General features: G+C 38.8%; 2 protein-coding genes across 2 annotated transcripts; both read left to right on the top strand.

Moving 5' to 3' along the window:
• LOC107646294 (protein FAR1-RELATED SEQUENCE 5-like) lies at positions 2,645 to 5,069 on the top strand. The gene is made up of 5 exons (XM_016350486.1): positions 2,645 to 2,685; positions 2,730 to 2,784; positions 2,881 to 2,968; positions 3,088 to 3,191; positions 3,627 to 5,069. The coding sequence occupies exons 1-5, from the start codon at positions 2,645 to 2,647 to the stop codon at positions 5,067 to 5,069; spliced, it is 1,731 nt and encodes a 576-aa protein (XP_016205972.1).
• Positions 8,482 to 9,204, top strand: LOC107646293 (putative F-box protein At1g67623). The gene has a single exon (XM_016350484.1). The coding sequence runs from the start codon at positions 8,482 to 8,484 to the stop codon at positions 9,202 to 9,204; it is 723 nt and encodes a 240-aa protein (XP_016205970.1).

Raw genomic sequence — 19,241 nt, 5'->3', positions numbered from 1 at the left:
GTAAACATATAATTTTAAAATTTTGAAAATATGTGTGCGCACGCGCGAGCTAATAAACTTTGAGTTATAGAATATATACGGTAATTTGATTTTATTAGAGAAAATATATAAGATTCAACATTAATACTCCAAGATGATAGAATCCATCAAGGTCAATGCACCAATATGTGGAGGATGCAAGGAATCATGAAGCAAATATGTACAAGAAAGGAGACATAATCTAAAAAATAAAAATAAAGTGTGTGCGAGAGCGAAAAACGCCAATTTTGTTCAAAGAAAATTAATAGTGTGCTAAAAAGTGGATGATAATTTAGTAAGTAATTTAGTAAGTTGATGCTTTGATGGGCATATTAAGACCAACTTTCAATTTGACAATTAAAGCATAATTTGGCTAACTAACTTAATTAAGCTCATTTTGATAAAATAACTTAAACAATAAATGATTCTGTTAAAAGTAACTTATAAATAAGTTATTTTATGTTTGGATTTTTAACTCTAAAAGTGCTTATTTTAAAGAAATGTAATAAAAAGTAGAAGTATTATGAGAGAAGTCATTTTTTTTAACTTCTCTATAAGCTCCAAAATAGTTTCTTAAAAAGTTGCAATTTGATTTTGAAAATTGCACCCGACATTAATACTACTACTTTTCATAAGTCAAAAATTAAAAAAAGTTACTTCTAAAGTTTCCCAAACGGGCCCTAAATAACGAACAAAATAGCAATTAATAACTTATGCTTGCGCGAGCAAAGAATACAAACTTGGTAATATTATTCAAGTGGGTATGTATTGGAATTATTGAATAATGCAAAGTTAAATTGTTCATGATATTCAAGTCTAATGGTTGAAGGTTTAATAAGAGTTTCTCTTTTTGCTTTTCTTTTTTTCTATAAAATTTCTCCTTTTATGTGAGATTTCTCCCTCTTTCTTATTCTTATGTTCTTTAATGATAAAATAGGTTAATCTATTTTACTCTTCACCGTCAAATTCTATCACAAAGCGGGTCGAACCGGCCTATTCCACTAAAGTGATATAAGTTAGGAAACTTTTTCAATGGTCCAGTCCACTTTTTTGGATCTTTGGTGATTCATGTACGGTTAGGTAATCAGTAAAAAATTTGTCTTGTAGTAGGTTGTGTAATGTCTTTAATGTCCCTGCAATAAAATGAAAACTGACCACAAGGACAGTGATAGCTGTTAAGCTTGAGAGTAAAAGTTAAGCCAAACATCAGGTGAGCCAGCCGGTGTAACATGTGTAGCCATTGGGCTTTATATTATTGTTTTTGGTCAGTGGACATTGGGCCTAATTACAGGAAAATGCAAGTAATGTGTGGAGGTTTGAAATTTTAGTTGGGTTTGGTATTCGGTGGCCGCATTGTTGAAAAAATGCTAGTTTAGGTGATGGTGTTAGGGTACAACAATGAAGGCTCTTCTAGAAGTGATGCAGGGATATGAACCTAAAAAAAAAAAAAAAAACAAAGAAATGATGCAGGGAGGGCTGGTGGGGAAACGGCAAAAAAATTTTGCTTGTTAATGGAAAACGTTGTCGTTTTCAAATCTCAACCAGTGCCCTAATCTGTAGGTGAGAACCCAGCCGTGGTGTTTTGGAGGTTGGCCTTACCCCTCATCTGCTTTCTTCGCTTTGTGCTTTTGCTTACACTGTCAACGTGAGGCTACGTAACCTCAATCACCGTGGATTCCAATTTCGCATGCAACTCGTGTCGGCGTCTACGGATTGGTTAGGTCTTACCTGGGGACAAAGTTATTTGGAGTGGAGGTCGTTCGTCACCGGTGGTGGGTGCAGCTCGTCGTGGTAGGGCGTGAGGCTCTGAAGGTCAGTCGCTGCCTTCCTGCTATTGCTTTCCCGGAAGCTCCAGCAGACAAAACCAGCAACCGGTCCGTGGGGTGGTGGTCATTGTTGTCACTTTGCTTATCCCATCAGTTTAGTTTCTCATCTACCATCGCCGTCGGTAGTCATCCGGGCAAGTAAGCGTCCCTTAGCCATTTTAATTTATTTTTAATTATTTTTTGATTTCATTTACCTATATTGAATCTGTTGCCGAATGTTTTTATCGTTGTTGAAGTAATGTTATGTGTTAGCTGAAATGGATGATGTTTTTGTGGTTGAAAGTTATTATAATTAAATGTGTTGGCCAAAATGATAGTGGCCTTAATTTGTTGGTTTGAGTTGAAGTTCTAGGTAAGCATATGAGTACACGTGGTGTTCCCATCGCCATGTGTAAGTCCGTCCACCTTTGAGACTCATTCTGGCAATTTTCATTTTGTTTTCAATTTAATTTCTCCATCGTGACTTTGTTGTTGAAAGTTTAACCTGTCACTGAAATAATGGAATTTTTACTACTGAAATCTGGTGTTGTTGTTCTTGAAAATTCTGATAAATATTTTATGATCTTGTTGAAAATTTCTGCGATGTGTTAATGTTGGTTTAACCGCATTGTCGACCTCATTAGGTGATTGAGCATAAATTGTGTTGTGAAAAAAGTTGAGGTAACCGAGTTTGTTACTTAATCTCGTGACAAACCCCTGAATTCGCTGCTGCAAAAAATGCTTTATACAATTCGTTTTTTTGTGTAAAATCCTTCGGTATTTATTTTGTGACAACTTGGTTTGTAGCTGTATTGGTAGCAATGTTAGGAGGTAGTGGTGAATGTGTTTGCTTCTCTGTGTCGTAGTTGTAATGCATGTGGTGTTTTTGGAAGTCTGTGTTTGTAGTTGGCAAGTGGAGGCTGTGAGGATGTTGGAATCATGTTGGATAGTAGATGAGGTGGTAAAGTAAGGGTTTTTTTTATCTACGTAAGTGCTAAAGAAGTTTGTACAATCCCTAGTTTATTGTTTGTTACAGTTTGACATGTTTGTCTTTCAGGTAATAATGGCATCAAGTAGCAAGTTTTGGAAGGATGCGTATATGTGGAATGAGCCTCTTGCGGATTACTGGATGGAGGGCAATGCTGGTATGTCGAATCCACAGGTACGATGGGTATACGTGCCATTCTGTTTATATAGTGTGTTAGTGGGATCTAATTGGATGGGAATGGTCTGATACACCATATTGGTGGTATGGTTCATGCAGTTGGTTGTACTCTTAGCAGGTGTGAGGGTTATGTTGTGAGAACTAATATTCTATGTGGTGACTATGATGTGATGAGTCTGATGCGTAGAAGAAATGCTAGATTGGTGTTTTTTTGTTAAGTTAGCCGTGACTGTAGTATTTGTTAAGTTTGCAAAATTGAAAGAAATATGCACTACTTGCATCTGTGACAATGAACGTCGACAAACAAATCCTTTATTAAATAGATTGGCATGAAGATGTTGTAGTGGCCAACCATTATGATGGTTGGGTAAACTGTATGTTAAATTATAACATGATAATGTTATAATTATATTAATTTTATAATCCTAAAAGGAGTTTTTCAGGTCAAGTTTTCAGGGTTGAATTAATAACCATGTTAGTACCTATGAACATTGCATTTGCAAAATTTACTTTGAAACTAATTTAAAATGAAAGGCTTTGATGGACAAGAGCGTTAATATGCATGGATATGCAATATTTAAACAGAATTCATTCCACATAATGAAGTTGGTAGCGAAATGTTTGTCTTAATTTTTCAGGACACAATGTTTGATACGAGAGTGGAGGAAGATGCTGAGTTATCCGATTGGGAAGGAAGGGGGGCTTCAATGTTGCCCGGCTTCTTGGGTTTGGATGGGTTGCGAGCAGAAGATGTTCTTGAAATGGAGTTCTCTTCACCTCAGGAGGCAGGCGGCTTCTATAACAATTACAGCCGACTGAAGGGCTTTGCATCACGGCGAGGCAAGACTGTTAGAAACACTGCCGGAGAGATCGTGCGGTACACTTTTGTTTGTAATAGGCAAGGATTTCGAGAGAAGAAATGGTTGGAAAAGGTTGATCGCAAAAGGGAGCATAAGGTAGTTACCCGATGCGGATGCATGGCGGAGATGAGGATAAAGAGGAAAGACGGTAGTGGGAGGTGGTATGTCTCGCGTTTTGTCGAGGAGCATAACCACGAACTTGCGTATGGGAAGCTTATTGATTATCTGCTGTCACACAGGAAGATATCTGAGGTAGAAGTTGCTCAGCTAACAAGCATGAGGGAGATTGGGATTAGCATACCTAAGATTTATGAGTCTTTCGCAGCACAACTAGGGGGTTTTAATCTGGTAACATTCACAAAGCAAGATATGTATAATGAGATACGGAAACAAAGAGGTCTGCAAGGCGGAGATGTAAGTGCGGCTATTAGGTACTTGGAAGGTCTGGCACGCATGGATGGGAAAATGTTTTGGCGTTACAAGTTGGGGACAGGGCAACACCTATGCAACTTGTTTTGGAGCGACGGTCGTTGCCAGGAAGATTATGGGATTTTCGGCGATGTGCTAGCATTCGACGCTACGTATGGCCGCAACAAGTACAACCTACCCGTTGTAGTCTTTTCTGGAGTAAACCACCACAACCAGACATGCGTATTTGGAACAGCAATGGTCTCCTGCGAATCACAGGAGTCATATATTTGGGTTCTTCGCCAGTTTCTGGAATGCATGCAAGGTAAGGCACCACAATCGGTCATCACGGATGGCGACCCAGCCATGCGGATAGCAATCCAGTCTGTATTTCCTGATGCACATCATCGGTTGTGTGCCTGGCATCTGCTGAGGAACGCGACTGCTAACATAAGCGACTCGAGATTCACACAAATGTTTAGACACTGCATGTTGGCAGATATGGAAATCGATGAGTTCGAAGCGCATTGGGAGGCAATGCTCAACGAGTGCGGTGTTAGGGAGGTTGAGTGGGTTAAGGACTTGTACACCAAAAAGCACGCTTGGGCCACCGCATACATCCGCGGTAGATTTTTTGCTGGAGTACGGACTACCTCTAGGTGCGAGTCACTACATGCCAAACTAGGGAGGTTTGTCGAGAGCAGGTACGGGGTGTTAGAATTTGTCAGAAATTTTCAAAGGTGTGTGGATTTTCTGCGTGACACCGAGGACGAGCTAGACTTTCATGGAACACCTGGAACACCTGTGCTATAAACAGAGTTTGTTGAGCTGGAAAAGTCCGGGTGGACGATGTTCACCCGCGAAATGTTTCTCAGATTCCGGGATAGCCTGAAACGGTGTGTTCGTGTTAGAATATGTGAATTTAACGACACTGAGAACCCTCATGCATACACTCTCCAGAAGTATCGAAGGCCTGAGATGAATTGGAAGGTTTATAGGGACCCTGTCGCGAACAGATTTACTTGCACCTGCATGCGTATGGAGTCGTTTGGTATTCCTTGTGTGCATATCCTTTCCGTGTGTGTTAGGCTTGACTTAGTGGAAATCCCTGAAAGCCTAGTGCTGCGCAGGTGGTTTAAGGCAGCCAAAATGGAGGTCCATAACCAATGTGTTGAGCAACACACTGCTGACCGAAGTGTGACCTATAGGACACGATTGGGTGCTTTCTCCCAGCTATGTAAGCGTTTAGGGCGCGTTGCTTGCATGAGTGATGAAGACTTCAAGCTTTACTCAAAGAAGCTTCTGAGTGATGCTCTCTTCCTTAAAATAAAGTACGGCCTAAGACCATCAACGGATGATATCACAGCAGCACAAGATTGCGGGGTGAAGGACCCGATTCGTGTTAGAACAAAAGGCACGGGTCGGATGAGTCAAGCATGTGGGTCTACCCCGAAAACCAAAAGAAAGTGTAGCACATGCGGGAAGCTAGGGCACTGGAGGACTAGATGCCCCAACGGAGGCGCACAACCTTCAGCGAGGAATGATAAATCACCTGCTGGGATAAATAAACGCAAGCGATCAAAGGTTACCACCTTACTTATTCCTGCATGGACTATTTACTATGACACGTTACCAATAAAATCAACTCTATAAAAAGGTTCAATACTAATGCAATTTAATTCCTTTAACTAAATTAATTCTGTTCTGGAACAGCAGTAGTTATTTCATTATTATGTGTCTCAATGTTTTTTATCTCCAATATTCAGAAAATAAGGCTGTGGGTAAAGAAAATAAACATAGTAATTAATGCACGTAGGGCATTCTTGATGTGTTATTTTTTTGTTTACCATTGAGCTGTATGTTAACAAGTAACTAGTTTTGCAGGCATATGATATGGTCACGACGATGAGGAAGAAGCAGTCCTCGTCGTAATAAAATTAAAGTCAAAACTTCCTTCTGGGCTTTTCTTAAACCAATTTTCTTACAATACTGTCAGGTGGAGAAGTTTTTTAAACCAATTTTCTTGTTATTAGCAACCCTATTACTAACTTTAGAAAAGTACTAATAGAAAAATTATTGTCTTTTGACTACATAAACGCCAAACACCAAACACCAAACACCAAACCGCATGAACCATGACCCATCGACCATGTCCTCACCCTCTCCATTCCAATTGGAACTGCTTAATGACACCAGTTCCCGAGGAGCTTAATTAAATTCCATAATCAATACATTAATGTCCATAATCCGTTTTCACAACCTTCCAGCAAACACTTTCTACCCTTTCGGCTACCACAGTTACGATAGAAACTTGTGTGCTCTTCGATTTACTCCGTATTAAATGTTACACTTCTATCTCCAAAAAACTTTCAACCACACGTGGAAAGACTTTAAATTTAACTTCAATTGCATGCAATGCACTGTAATTTAGAACAAAATAATGCCTAGCTTCATGACTATTTATGCAATGAAAATAATATATCATATTCGAAGTTGTGTGTAACGATATTTTTCAAATTTTTTTTTGTGCCAACCCTTGTAAACCACGCATAAAGAAATAGATTGTAAGTATTACATAATAACGTAACAAGAAGATAAATGTTAGAGTCACGACCCAAAAAGATGCATAATAAACCCTTCACCACAAACCCTAAAACCGTCAACCATGATCCCTAACCAACAAACCCCCAACCCCAGAAATAGTAAACCGTCAGCCCAAGACCAAAGAAACATTATCCACGGCCGTGCAAGGTGTCCCAAGAAGCCAGCCGCTCCCTAAGCCGAGCGTTCTCAGCCTCCAGTTCAGCGACACGGGAGTCGACGGACAGACTAGATATCCGCTCCAACTCCAGAAGACGTTTCCTGCAACTCTGAGCCACGTAGTAATTGTAGTCGAGGATCTCCTTCCCAGACTCTCCAATAACCACTTGCAGGGATGATAAAGCGGCATCTTGCCTGGCCAGGCGTTCGTCGGCTGAGAACCTGCCGTAGGCCACAAAGTTGACTCCGTCCGGTGGGCCCCCCACATGCATCACAAACCCATAGTAGCGGTCGCCCTGGACGTATACGCAATCGCGGGGCTCAAACACTGGAGGCTCTATCTTAAGGGCGTCACATGCCCTGCACAACATCTGCTCAAGGTCCTCCATGATGACAAACTGGTCAGGATTCACCGTGGGGACAACCTCTAGACTTTCAAACCAGAAAAAACAATAACAATGAGTAAACATAAAGGATAACCGGGAAAAAAGATAATATGAAACCGCCTACCGTCGTCGTGGAGAGGGGCGCCAGGGCGAGTTCCTCCGGAAGAACCACTTCCATCACCAACGCTGGGGCTCGACATTGTTCCAACCCAATGAACAGCGATTCAGTCACAAAAGGATGTAACAACCTTCAATACTATTAACAAATTCCTCAGCGAAGTAATCTCAAACATCAAACTTATTTATATTTATATACGACATGCCTCATCACATTCTCCAATCCAATTATGTATACACAGTTATCTCATTGGACAGTCACACCGCTTCCCCAGGGCTTTGAATTCGATAATAAATGCATTAACCTCACCTATCCATTTTTCCCACCCTCCACCATATGTTCAACGCTTTTTCATTTTCACATTAAACGCGTCACATTATCTTTCCTCTATGTGATACACGAAACAAATTTAAAAAACACAAAATTCACATCCATGATATTAAACTACCCTAAACTATGCAGATTACATAAAAAATTAACTATTAACTATTCATATATTAAACGGCTAAGTATCTGCCCGAACCTTTAACATTCTTCTGACTGCACGTGGAATAATGTATACTACTACAGGTCTAGAAAAGTATAGCTAAGTAACAACTTTTGTTTAACAACGTCTAAACAATGTATTATAATAATATTAATAGAGTAAATTTAATTAGGAGAGTGCTAGGGGAACATTGTTGAAAAATCTTCTTGGTCATCTATTCGTTTCCAATAATTAATACCATTCCCCATACAGTTTTCAATTTTCATCACCATAATATAGTTAAGCTTACTCTAACGTTTAATATTACGCATGCATTACTGAGAACGTATCTGCTACACTCAAGTTCAGGTTTCCAACAGGGTCGGTGGACTTATAAATATGGAGGCTACACTCCTATGCCACACTCCAAACCCTATAATTTAAACACGTATCCCCATCCCCATCAAAATAGGAACCAACAGGAACAAACTGAAAATGACAATCGACTGTTTTTCAAATATCGCTTTCATTCCCAACGACATCTGGGTAGCAATAACCATTAAAGTTGCATCAGACTCCATTCGCGACCTGTGCAGTCTCAGAATGACCTGTAAGGCTGCACGCGATGCGGGAGAGGCCGATATTGTTCATCGGAGTGTTTCCATCCCACCACCGCATGCCACGTCGTGGTGGTGGTGCCTCAGCCCGGAGGCAAAGAGATTCTTTGATCGATGCATGGTAGCTGGCCATCCAGAGCTTCTGTTTCGGGAGGCACTTCGGGAACTCTTCATCAGACGTAACGAAAACGTTGGCCTCCAGATGCTGAATAGTGCAAACAGTACAGGCCATGCAGCAGCCAAATACGCACTGACCATGACGTTGCTGATTCGCACGGACGACAACGACGAAAAACAAAAAGGGCTGGAACTGTATCGCGAGCTTGATGCGGCAAGTTCACTCGCTGATTATAAGGCAAGGTGCTTTTCAATTCTGACAATCTCGTGGCCAAGTGAGGTCCAAATGCCCCGTATAGAAGAACAACACACCGTCTGTGCCTCACCTAGGTGCTCCACCAGGGGCCACATGCCTCTTCTGTATGACAATCGCAGACGTGCAGCAGAGCGAAACTCCATCCATGCTTTCGGAGGGGCCGCTCATATCCCCTGCATCCAGTGTCGCGCAGACTACGACCTGCAAGTCTTCGTCAACCTCCCATGAGGTAATACAATTTAATTACAACCTGTATATTAAACGTTAAATAAATGAGTCGATACAATTGAATTACATACTTGTTTTATATTTCATTTGTTAGAATTAAGTATTGAAATTTATATTTTATTTAATAATATTTTATTTCAACCGGAACCCTGTCCTTCATCAAACCAAAAGTTAGGCTAGTTTATGCTCCTTGCAAAACGACACATGTGAGCCCCACATTCGATAAATTTCCAACCGTTGGAAATATTACAGTTGCACAATTTCAATTTCCTGTTCAAATCACAGGAGCCACCCTCGTTGCCTTTAAAAACCACCAAAACCAACATCCCATTTTAAACATACTCAACACAACTCTAGAAATACTATGTTGTTTTCCTAGGGAGGGTCCCTGGTATCTATAGTTCCTGGCCGGCCTGTCATAGCCAAGTTAACGAATTTAGCGGCAACCTCCATAAGTCTTACAAAACCTTCGATGAAGCTCGTATGGCGTTCGAACAATTCTTATCTGCCAGACGATTACAGACTCAGCTCACCAACAATGGTCCTATAGTGCATCATATTCATGCAACATCCATTCGGCACAACCCATCACCGATTCCTGACCAACTACTCCCTTTCGACGAAGGCATACAGGAGCAACGTCAAATTGAACGAGGGGACAACCACTCAACTGTCCGTCAAACCAACCGATCCAACCAGAGGCGCCGGCAACAAAATCCCTACCCGTGTATCCTATTTATCTTCGTTACCATCTTCGTCCTATACTTAACTCTGGTTAGGAAGTAGGCTCCTCTTAACCTTAGTTATAACAGCACCTACCACCATGTGTTACCTGCTTTGTAGCAGTCTTACTTTTCACTGTCTTCCGTTGTTTACTTTTTAACGTATATTCTATTGTATTAATTAGTCTAATGTTCACTTCACGCATAACATCAGCTTATTATTCTAGCATAACTGTTATTAACTCAGTGAAGTATAATTATTCATACGTGATTTTAGCACTTTAATCCGTTAATCCATTTACCCTCCTCTTCTGTTCACGACTGAACAAATACGGTACATACAGGCTAAGATTTTTAGATATAGATAATTTTAATGTGAAATGCGACAATTTTTGTTCATTTTGATATTTTACATTCCTGTTATGATAGTACATAACGTTACTGAGGTTTTGTAAAACAAATATTTTTTTAAAATATAAAAAGACAAAACGTCGTTTTTGAATAATAAATATTTTTTTATTATAAAAAGACAAAACGTCATACACGTTTTTTAAAAAAAACATTTGTTTTTACCCTAAACAAAATAACTTCGCCAATGTAAGTCACAAGAAAAAACCACAAGAATCTTAAGATCTGCTTCCTTTGGGGATTGAAAATGACACACATTTAATTAATGATAATAATTTGACGAAACACATACAGCTACAAAAATTCATTATAAACTGAAAACTGATATAGGAAATGTATAATGCATAAAAAATAATTTCATTGTACAATGCAACGATGCAAGTAAGCCAAAAAAACTACTAAATTCTGTACCGACTCTCTGACACCTACAACTAATAAGCAGAGATTATTATCTGCGTAATAAAATGAACACAGCAAAACGATAAACAGCTTCCGTGACAAATATAATTGCTTCACTTGCTAAAAGAGACATGAAAATGTATAGCACAAAGTACATTAAGAAGTTTAATTCATCTCTCAGCCCTACTAGGAAGTAGAAAACGAGACTTGATGAAATGGACATGAGGAAAAGGAATGGCATGACAAGAATTGTCCAAGTTAAAATACTAGTGCACTTTAATGATGGTCAGATTATTCACATTCATGCATCCGATTGAGACTGTATTTCTTCCTTGAATCGAAGTCTAAATACATATAAATTCTGTACAACCCGGTTGTTACATTTATAGGAAACAGACATTTCTTTTATAGATTCAACATTCTGTGATGAATTGGAGAACTTCTTTCAGCAACCACCTGTCATGCAAGTGACACATTTGAGTTGAAAGTGTTAAAATTTAAGTCAAGATTGGAAATCTAAAAAAATATCAACCGAAAAGAACAATACAGAACATAAAGTTGGCAAAAACAAAGTACAAAACAGTTAAAGTGGTTCATCGTCTTTTCTATTTTCTTCATCAAATAAGAACAAAAGTATTTAAAGGGACAATAGAAAGTAAAGCGAGCCTCTTTAAACGATTCAAAAAAATATTTAAAATTTCAATACAAGGGAAGAAGAAACAGTGTCAGAACAATGGGAAAAACAACAAACAAAAACAAGAACAAAACAGAAGCATACCTGAACCGGATAAGCTTAGAAGACAAACATGGGTTCCAGCCAAGAGAGCAAACCGTGTCTTTTCCTTCCACTAAACAAAACACAAAACCCATGTTTTGTTTTCCATAGCAAAATGGAAAGAACCAAACTTGCACCTTCCAACAATGTAAAAGAACAGAAACCACTGAACCTGTGTTACATACTAAAATTGAAGAACCAAGCCAAAACAATGCAGAAAGATGCAACATTAGTCTTATGCTAATAAAGCTTTCAGTGCAAATAACATAGAAGAACAGAACAAAAAATTGCGCCACAACAAGATACACAATGTAAAGAAATGTAGAGTAACGTTAAATTCAATAAGTTTCTTTCCAACAAAGAAAAAATGCTGAATATATGCAGCCTCATGTGGCCAGCGAAGTCAAAAAACACAATCACGTGTACGACATGTCATGCTTTGAAATTTATAAGGTAGCAAAACTGAAACAAGATGTCAACAACATATATGTACCTCTCCAAAAAAATACCCTTTTCATGTTGCGCAGAATGTGTCTCCCGTTTGTGAAATTTGGTCACTTTAAATTGCTTCACGTGTCCCTCCCTCCTGACGAAAACATGATTTCTAGCCAAAGACCAAGGTACATGTCGGCATAACCTTTGTATTCTTCCACGTCTGTTCTAATGTGCGCACGCAGCATTTTCTTATCCCCCATTGTGGGCCTCGTCCTCAGGAAGTCAGCAACAAAGACGTGCACATTAACAAAAAGTTACTGCATTTTTTATTTCTATTGCGTAATTATTCGACGGAAAAAGAGATTATAAATCATATCAGTTTCAATTTCCTGCATTCCTATTGGATATCGTGCTAACAACAATCATTATAGACCGTGTTGCCAACATCACGAGGTAGCATCGAATTACTTAAAACAGAAATTTTCGAATAGCCTGCGGAAACAAATATTGTTAGAGCTACCAACTGGGATGAAATAGAAGTAAAATGGAGCAAGAAAAAAAATGATAGTGTTTGAATGAACGAAGGCTGAGACAGAGTTGTAGAGTTATCAGAACTAAAGCAAGAGTTTCTCGTGGCATTTAAGTACAAAGGAGAATCCAAATTTAAATCCGCGGAGATTCGTTCGACTGCTTCCGAAATTGATTACTCGAGTTTCAGAGGTTTTCATATTGATCACCATCATATGAATAGGAAAATTATTTCCCATACAGCGGTCATCTTCATGGAAACTTATCAAACTTGAATAATCAATATCAGAGTCACTCAAATGAATCACCGGGAATTTAAATTTAAATTCCCCGTTATACTAAAAAACAACGAAATAATCTTGCTTTAACTCCGGTAAGTATACAACTCCGTAACAACCTTCATTCAAACAAACGCTAAAATCTTCTCTCTGCCTCCATTTTACTTCTATTCCATCCCCAGCTGGTAGGTCCAACAATATTCAAGTTTTCAAATTACATTACAATAATTCTTTGATCTCTAACTGGCAGAATAAACCATAACCAAAAAGCCAGCAACTTTTGATGCAACATGAAACAAACCGAATCATCAACTTATTCACCATTTTCGGGTACCAAACAACTATTTGTGAATTTATTTACCAGCACTAATCCCCTTCTTAATTAATTATTTAATAATTGTAAGCCAATCATCAACTGATTAAAAAATATAAATGACACAAGGACAAACTTCAACGTCACTCACCTCGCCAATTGATACACACTAACTGAATGGCCTATGGCAGAACAATATTGGTTTTGCATCCAGATCTCTCATCCCATACATTCCGGCAGTATTCTATAACCAAAAAATTATATAAAATAAATTCAACGAACGAATAACCTCTTTCATAACCAAAATTAGAACATCAGGATCTCCGAATACAGGTGGTTATACTTACAGTTTTTCCAAGGTCTGGGTGTGCTTCCTACATTTGTCCCACCACACTGCACACTCGATCGGTAATCGCTGACATAAACACTCAGGATTTCATCCACCTAATACAACCGACTTTCAGATCCGTCGGAAGGCATCTATCTCAGCCTCTATCAAACAGATTTCAGATTAACCAAATTTAAATGAAGTTTGACATCAACAAAGAAAAATATCACAAACCTGAATGGGAGAAGATGGGCCCCACCACTTAGGTAGCAAACAACAAGGGCAACCCATATCTATCCCTATGATGCATGCAGCTGGAACTACTAGATCTGCGAGGTATTAAGTTTCAATTACAAACACTGTTAATGACAATCAATCGGCTATTTGAAACAAGATAAAATGACAAAATTCAAAGAAATGCAAAAATTCAAAAACAATGATATCAATAACAATTACCAGGAAATTCAAAGAAAACTACACTGCCTTACACACCAAAGAAAAGAAATCGTTCAAATTAATACCTAAGTTGGAGCCTCCATATCTGGAGTCGAAGGGGTTCGGTTCACCGGTATGCCACTGTTGGGAGGGGATGGTCCACGCTGCTTCTTGGCTCTCCGGCGCTGCTTGGAGGCGGTTCTTCAACGGGACTCGCATGCGGTTAGGGGGCGTTGGTTCCTGGGACTGGGAGTGGCTGTGAGGTGCTGCTTCCGCGCGACTTCGACGGTTTGCGAAGCCCTGGGAGGACTGCGTGGGGTTGGGTTTCACGTTTAGAGAGCGGGGTTTCTAGTTTCTTCTACGATGGCTGCGCTAGGTTACGACTAATGATATTCAGGTAATCAAATGGGGGTGGGCCATGGTTTTTAAAACTGACCCGATCCAACATAAACAACCAGGCCCATGTTAGTCCACAAAAAAACCAACTCCATGCTACGACTCCGCTACCGCGCTGGCTTAATAGCTGCGGCTCAATAATTTAACAACACACCACAGCTGCCCCCAATCTCAATAAACTCCTGTAGGTTTTGCTTGTCACCTTTTCAATAGGTTTTGGGAACAGCTTGCACCCTTTTTCTATGATTCTACACCATAATAATCCTAATAAATCTGCACCCTCAACATTTTTAATGATATATCTCAAGAGTACTGCACCCTGGATCATCAAAGAACCAGAAAAGTGGACTGGAGCATTGGAAAACCTTCCTATAAGTTAAACTTATTATTCTACTCCGACTAAAGGTGGATTGGCAGGCATCTTTTTTTTTTAATTCAAATCCTAAATTACAAATTATGAAGCAGATTTTCAACATATTCACAATTTTTTATTTTATCAATTACATAAATCAATAATCAGTATTCTCATTTTATTAATCAGAAATATATTTACAATTCTTCAATAATCAGCATCATCATTCTTCATATAAAAAAAACTTTAAATAAATAAAATAATAAAAAATTTAAATTATTTAAATAAAGAAAAAGTATAAGTAGTTTAGGCAGGGGGCATGGCTTCAAGTTGAGATGCTGTTGAGGAAGCGAGATGCTGAGAGCAGAGAAAGACCCAGGGACGCCAGTACGAGAGAGAGCTGAGTCATCATTGTAGCGTGGTGATTCCGGTGTTTTTTGGGCTCTGGACGACTTTGATCCACGAGGGAGAGCGAGACGTGAAGGAGAAAGAGGCAGGGACGCAGAGTGACGGATGTGGTCGACTGGGAGAGAAGGATGCAGAGTGCGGTCAAGTGGGAGAGAGAGACGTTGAGTATGGTAGCTGTCAGTGGTCTGAGTTGCTGGAGCACAGCGACGCTACCTGTGCTGTAATGGTGTGACCTGCAAAAGAGAGAGGGAGAAGGTCGCTAATGTAAAGAGGGCAAGAAAGGAAGGTTATGTTTGCATGTGTGAAAGTTCAAAATGAAACCCTAAACCTATAATTTCATATTCATATGAATGACCAAAAGTCTAAAATATCCTAAAAAATTGTCGGATGAGTCTTGTACTCAAAATATATCTGACACTCACTCACAATAATAAATTAGTCGTGTTTCATAGATTATTATTATTATTATTATTGAAAATACTAGTAAAGAGAAGATTTAATAACTCCAGAAAAAACAATCTATAATCATAAAAGTGTTATGTAGGGGTGACAGCATGTACCCCACCCGCGACTCAATCCGGTCAAGTAGGGTTACCAATCTAATCCACAACGGGTAGGATTAGGTGTGGAGAGAGAGACATTGAGTATGGTAGCTTTCAGGGCTCTGAGCCGTTGGGGCACATCGGCACTACCTGTGTTGCAGTGATGTGACTTGCAAGAAAGAGAGAGGGAGAAGGTCACCAGCGTGAAGAGGGCAAGAAAAGAAGGTTATGTCTGCGTATGTGAAGTTCAAAATAAAACCTTAAACCTATAATTTCATATTCATATGAATAGCCAAAAATCCAAAATGCCATAAAAAAATTGTCAGATGAGTCTCGTATTTAAAATATATATGACTAACTCACAATAATAAATTAGTCATGTTTCATAGATTATTATTATTATTATTATTATTATTATTATTATTATTATTATTATTATTATTATTATTGAAAATATTAGTAAAGAGAAGATTTAATAATTCCAAAGAAAACAATCTATAATCATAAAGTGTTATGTAGGGGTGGCAGTAGGTATTTCATTTGCGGGTACCCAATTTGCGGCTCAATCCGATCAAGTAGGGTTACCAACCCAATCCGCAACAGGTAGGATTAAGTGTGGAGAGAGAGACGTTGAGTATGGTAGCTGTCAGGGCTCTGAGCCGCTGGGGCACATCGGCACTACCTGTGCTGCAGTGGTGTGACTTGCAAGAGAGAGAGAGCGAGAAGGTCACTAGCGTGAAGAGCGCAAGAAAGGGAGGTTATGTCTGCATATGTGAAGTTCAAAATAAAACTTTGAACCTATAATTTTATATTCATATGAATAGCCAAAAATCCAAAATGCCCTAAAAAAATTGTCAGATGAGTCTCATATTTAAAATATATCTGACTAACTCACAATAATAAATTAGTCATGTTTCATAGATTATTATTATTATTATTATTGAAAATATTAGTAAAGAGAAGATTTAATAATTCCAAAGAAAACAATCTATAATCATAAAGTGTTATGTAGGGGTGGCAGTAGGTATTCCACTCGCGGGTACCTAATTTGCGGCTCAACCCGGTCAGGTAGGGTTGCCAACCGGATCCGCACCGAATTGGATTGAGTGCAGAGAGAGAGAAACGTTGAGTATGGTAACTGTCGATGCTCTGAGTCGTTGGGGCACAACGGTGCTACCTATGCTGCAATGGTGCGACCTGCAAGAAAAAGAAGGAGAGGGTCGCCAGCATGAAGAGGGCAAGAGAGGGAGGTTTATGTATGCGTGTGTGAAAGTTCAAAATGAAACCCTAAACATATAATTTCATATTCATATGAACGGTCAAAAGTATAAAATTTCTTAAAGAAGATTGTCGAATGAATCTCGTATTCAAAATATATCTGACACTCACTTACAATAATAAATTAGTCGTGTTTCATAGATTATTATTATTATTATTATTATTATTATTATTATTATTATTATTATTGAAAATAAAAGTAAAGAAAATATTTAATAACTCCAAAGAAAACAATCTATAATCATAAAGTGTTATGTAGGAGTGGTAGCATGTATCACACCCGCGAGTACCCAATCTGTAACTCAACCCGGTTAAGTAGGGTTGCCAACTCAATTCGCAGCGGGTAGGATTGAGTGTGGACTATGGAGCGGGTTCTCATGCGGGTTGAGTCTCAACCCTACTCGACCAACACGTACCCTATATATGTATATGTAATATACTTATATAAAAATATGTTTTAGATGGATGTTGAATCAAGGATTTTTTGGTTGGTACAAAAAACTTTTAACCACTAAACTAAGGTCATCAATTAATGGTTTAACACATTTTTTTTATATAAAAGCCTGTTCTATTTTGGTGATATATAAATACAAAATTATATCAAAAGGAATGCTCATAGACTTACATTGATTTTGTTTGTGTTTGTGTTATTAATTTTAGTGAAGATTTTTATATAGAATTGAACATTTGATATTTTATGTTGTTTATGAGATGATTGTGTTAAATTTTTAATTTGCATGCTCATCAAATTTTATAATAATATTGCATCTTTTTGGTAATCTGCGGATAGGTTGGATACCTGCAGGTTGAGAACTGGTGGATTAGGGTTAGAATGTTCTCAATTCGCACTTAGAGTTAGGATTAAATCTAAATTTTACTCTACTCTATTTATTACCACCTCTAATATTATGACTCCGGTGGATAGATTAGATAAATCTTATTTAAAACAATACTTGTGTTTTTTAAATATAAAGATATTTTATTTTATGTAAGATAAATAAAAAAAATTATGTAGTTATTTTTTATATTAAGATTTGTATTGTAAGTGATTATATCAATATAGGCTAAAAAAATTGGTTATGGGTTTATTATTGGTGTTTTAGTTAGAAATGGGTGCAGTGAGTGTATTTACAAATTGGTGGAGGTGTCAGATGAAAGCCACAATATGCAGGAAGTGTGTTGAATGCAGCAAGTTGGGAGGGGGGGAGCGTGATTGCCAGGTGGCGAACTCTGGTTGCATGGGACTGCCGCACATGGGGGGCGTGCTGAGTCAGCACGAGGGAGGGGGAGAGTTACACGTGGCAAACTGTCATTGGCTGATAAATCAACACGTGGGGGAGGGGGCGTGCTGAGTGCTCCCCTCTATATAAAGCAAAGTTTGGTACCATTTTCACATGGCGAAGTCTGGTTGCATGGGACTGCAGCACATGTGGGGCATGCAAAGTCAGCACGGGAGGGGGGGAGGGAGTTACACCGGACAAACTGTCATTGGCTGATGAATCAACGTAGTACGTGGGAGACGTGCTGAATCACTACGCAGGGGACGTGTTGACACGTGACGACGTTTGGTTGGTTGAAGCTGGTAGCATGAGGAGCGTGTTGAGTGCTCCCCTCTATATAAGGCAAAGTTCGGTACCATTTTCGTTGCGAGGAAGAGTGTTCTTTGATTGTGTTGTTAGTGTATTTGAGGGTACCGCAAACTTGGTAGTGTATCGCAACGGTGAGATTATACGGAATACTCATGAAAAAGTGAGGTTTATATGTCAGAATCCGTTTTCATTTGTGGTTCCATGCACCATGACCTTGATAGAACTTTAGAACGGTCTCTGTCAAAGCATGGAGAACGATATGTTGAGGAGAGTGAGCAATATTTTGTACCAGAATCTGGTTATAGTTTTTGGTGGTCGTATAATTACGTACCATTTTTAATAACCACAAACTAATAATTTTTTTTATATAATTTTTTTTCTTTAAACACACCTAAATCATAACTCTCAGTATAACACACACACACTCTTCACATCACAACACAAGATTAGCTTTTTATTTTACCCCTCTTCTTCAGCCTATTTTCTTCTTTCTCAGTATAACACACACTTTGCATCATATAACACACACACTTCACATAATGCATTCCACCAATTCAATTTATAGAGTTTTAATGAGTCACTGGTTATCAGGAGGAGACTGTCCTCTGCATGCATACCACCTGCAACATCCCCGTGTTGAGGCAACACGCCCGCTGCGTGTTGCCATCCGTGCCTGCCCGCTACGTCACCACGCCTCTTTCGTGTTGCTGGAAAACTGCCACGCATCTGACAGACTTGGTACCACGCCTTTTAGCATGTTGAACTTAATACTCACAACAGCATAAAATACTTCCTTCTTCAATATTGAGCAAATACACTAATGTATATTTCATATAAAAATAATTTTTGAT

The sequence above is a fragment of the Arachis ipaensis genome, chromosome B06, assembly GCF_000816755.2.
Source record: "Arachis ipaensis cultivar K30076 chromosome B06, Araip1.1, whole genome shotgun sequence".
Classification (NCBI taxonomy): domain Eukaryota; kingdom Viridiplantae; phylum Streptophyta; class Magnoliopsida; order Fabales; family Fabaceae; genus Arachis; species Arachis ipaensis.
The sequence above is the reverse complement of the archived record's forward strand: the minus strand, read 5'-3'. Positions and strand labels throughout refer to the sequence as shown.

Excerpts from the sequence above, each read along its gene's own strand:
- LOC107646294 (XM_016350486.1), top strand. The coding sequence starts at position 2,645 with ATGTTAGGAGGTAGTGGTGAATGTGTTTGCTTCTCTGTGTC. Across the intron at positions 2,686-2,729 it reads TGTGTTTGCTTCTCTGTGTC|TTGGCAAGTGGAGGCTGTGA; the intron begins GTAGTTGTAATG and ends CTGTGTTTGTAG. Across the intron at positions 3,192-3,626 it reads GTAGAAGAAATGCTAGATTG|GACACAATGTTTGATACGAG; the intron begins GTGTTTTTTTGT and ends TTAATTTTTCAG.
- LOC107646293 (XM_016350484.1), top strand. The coding sequence starts at position 8,482 with ATGACAATCGACTGTTTTTCAAATATCGCTTTCATTCCCAACGACATC.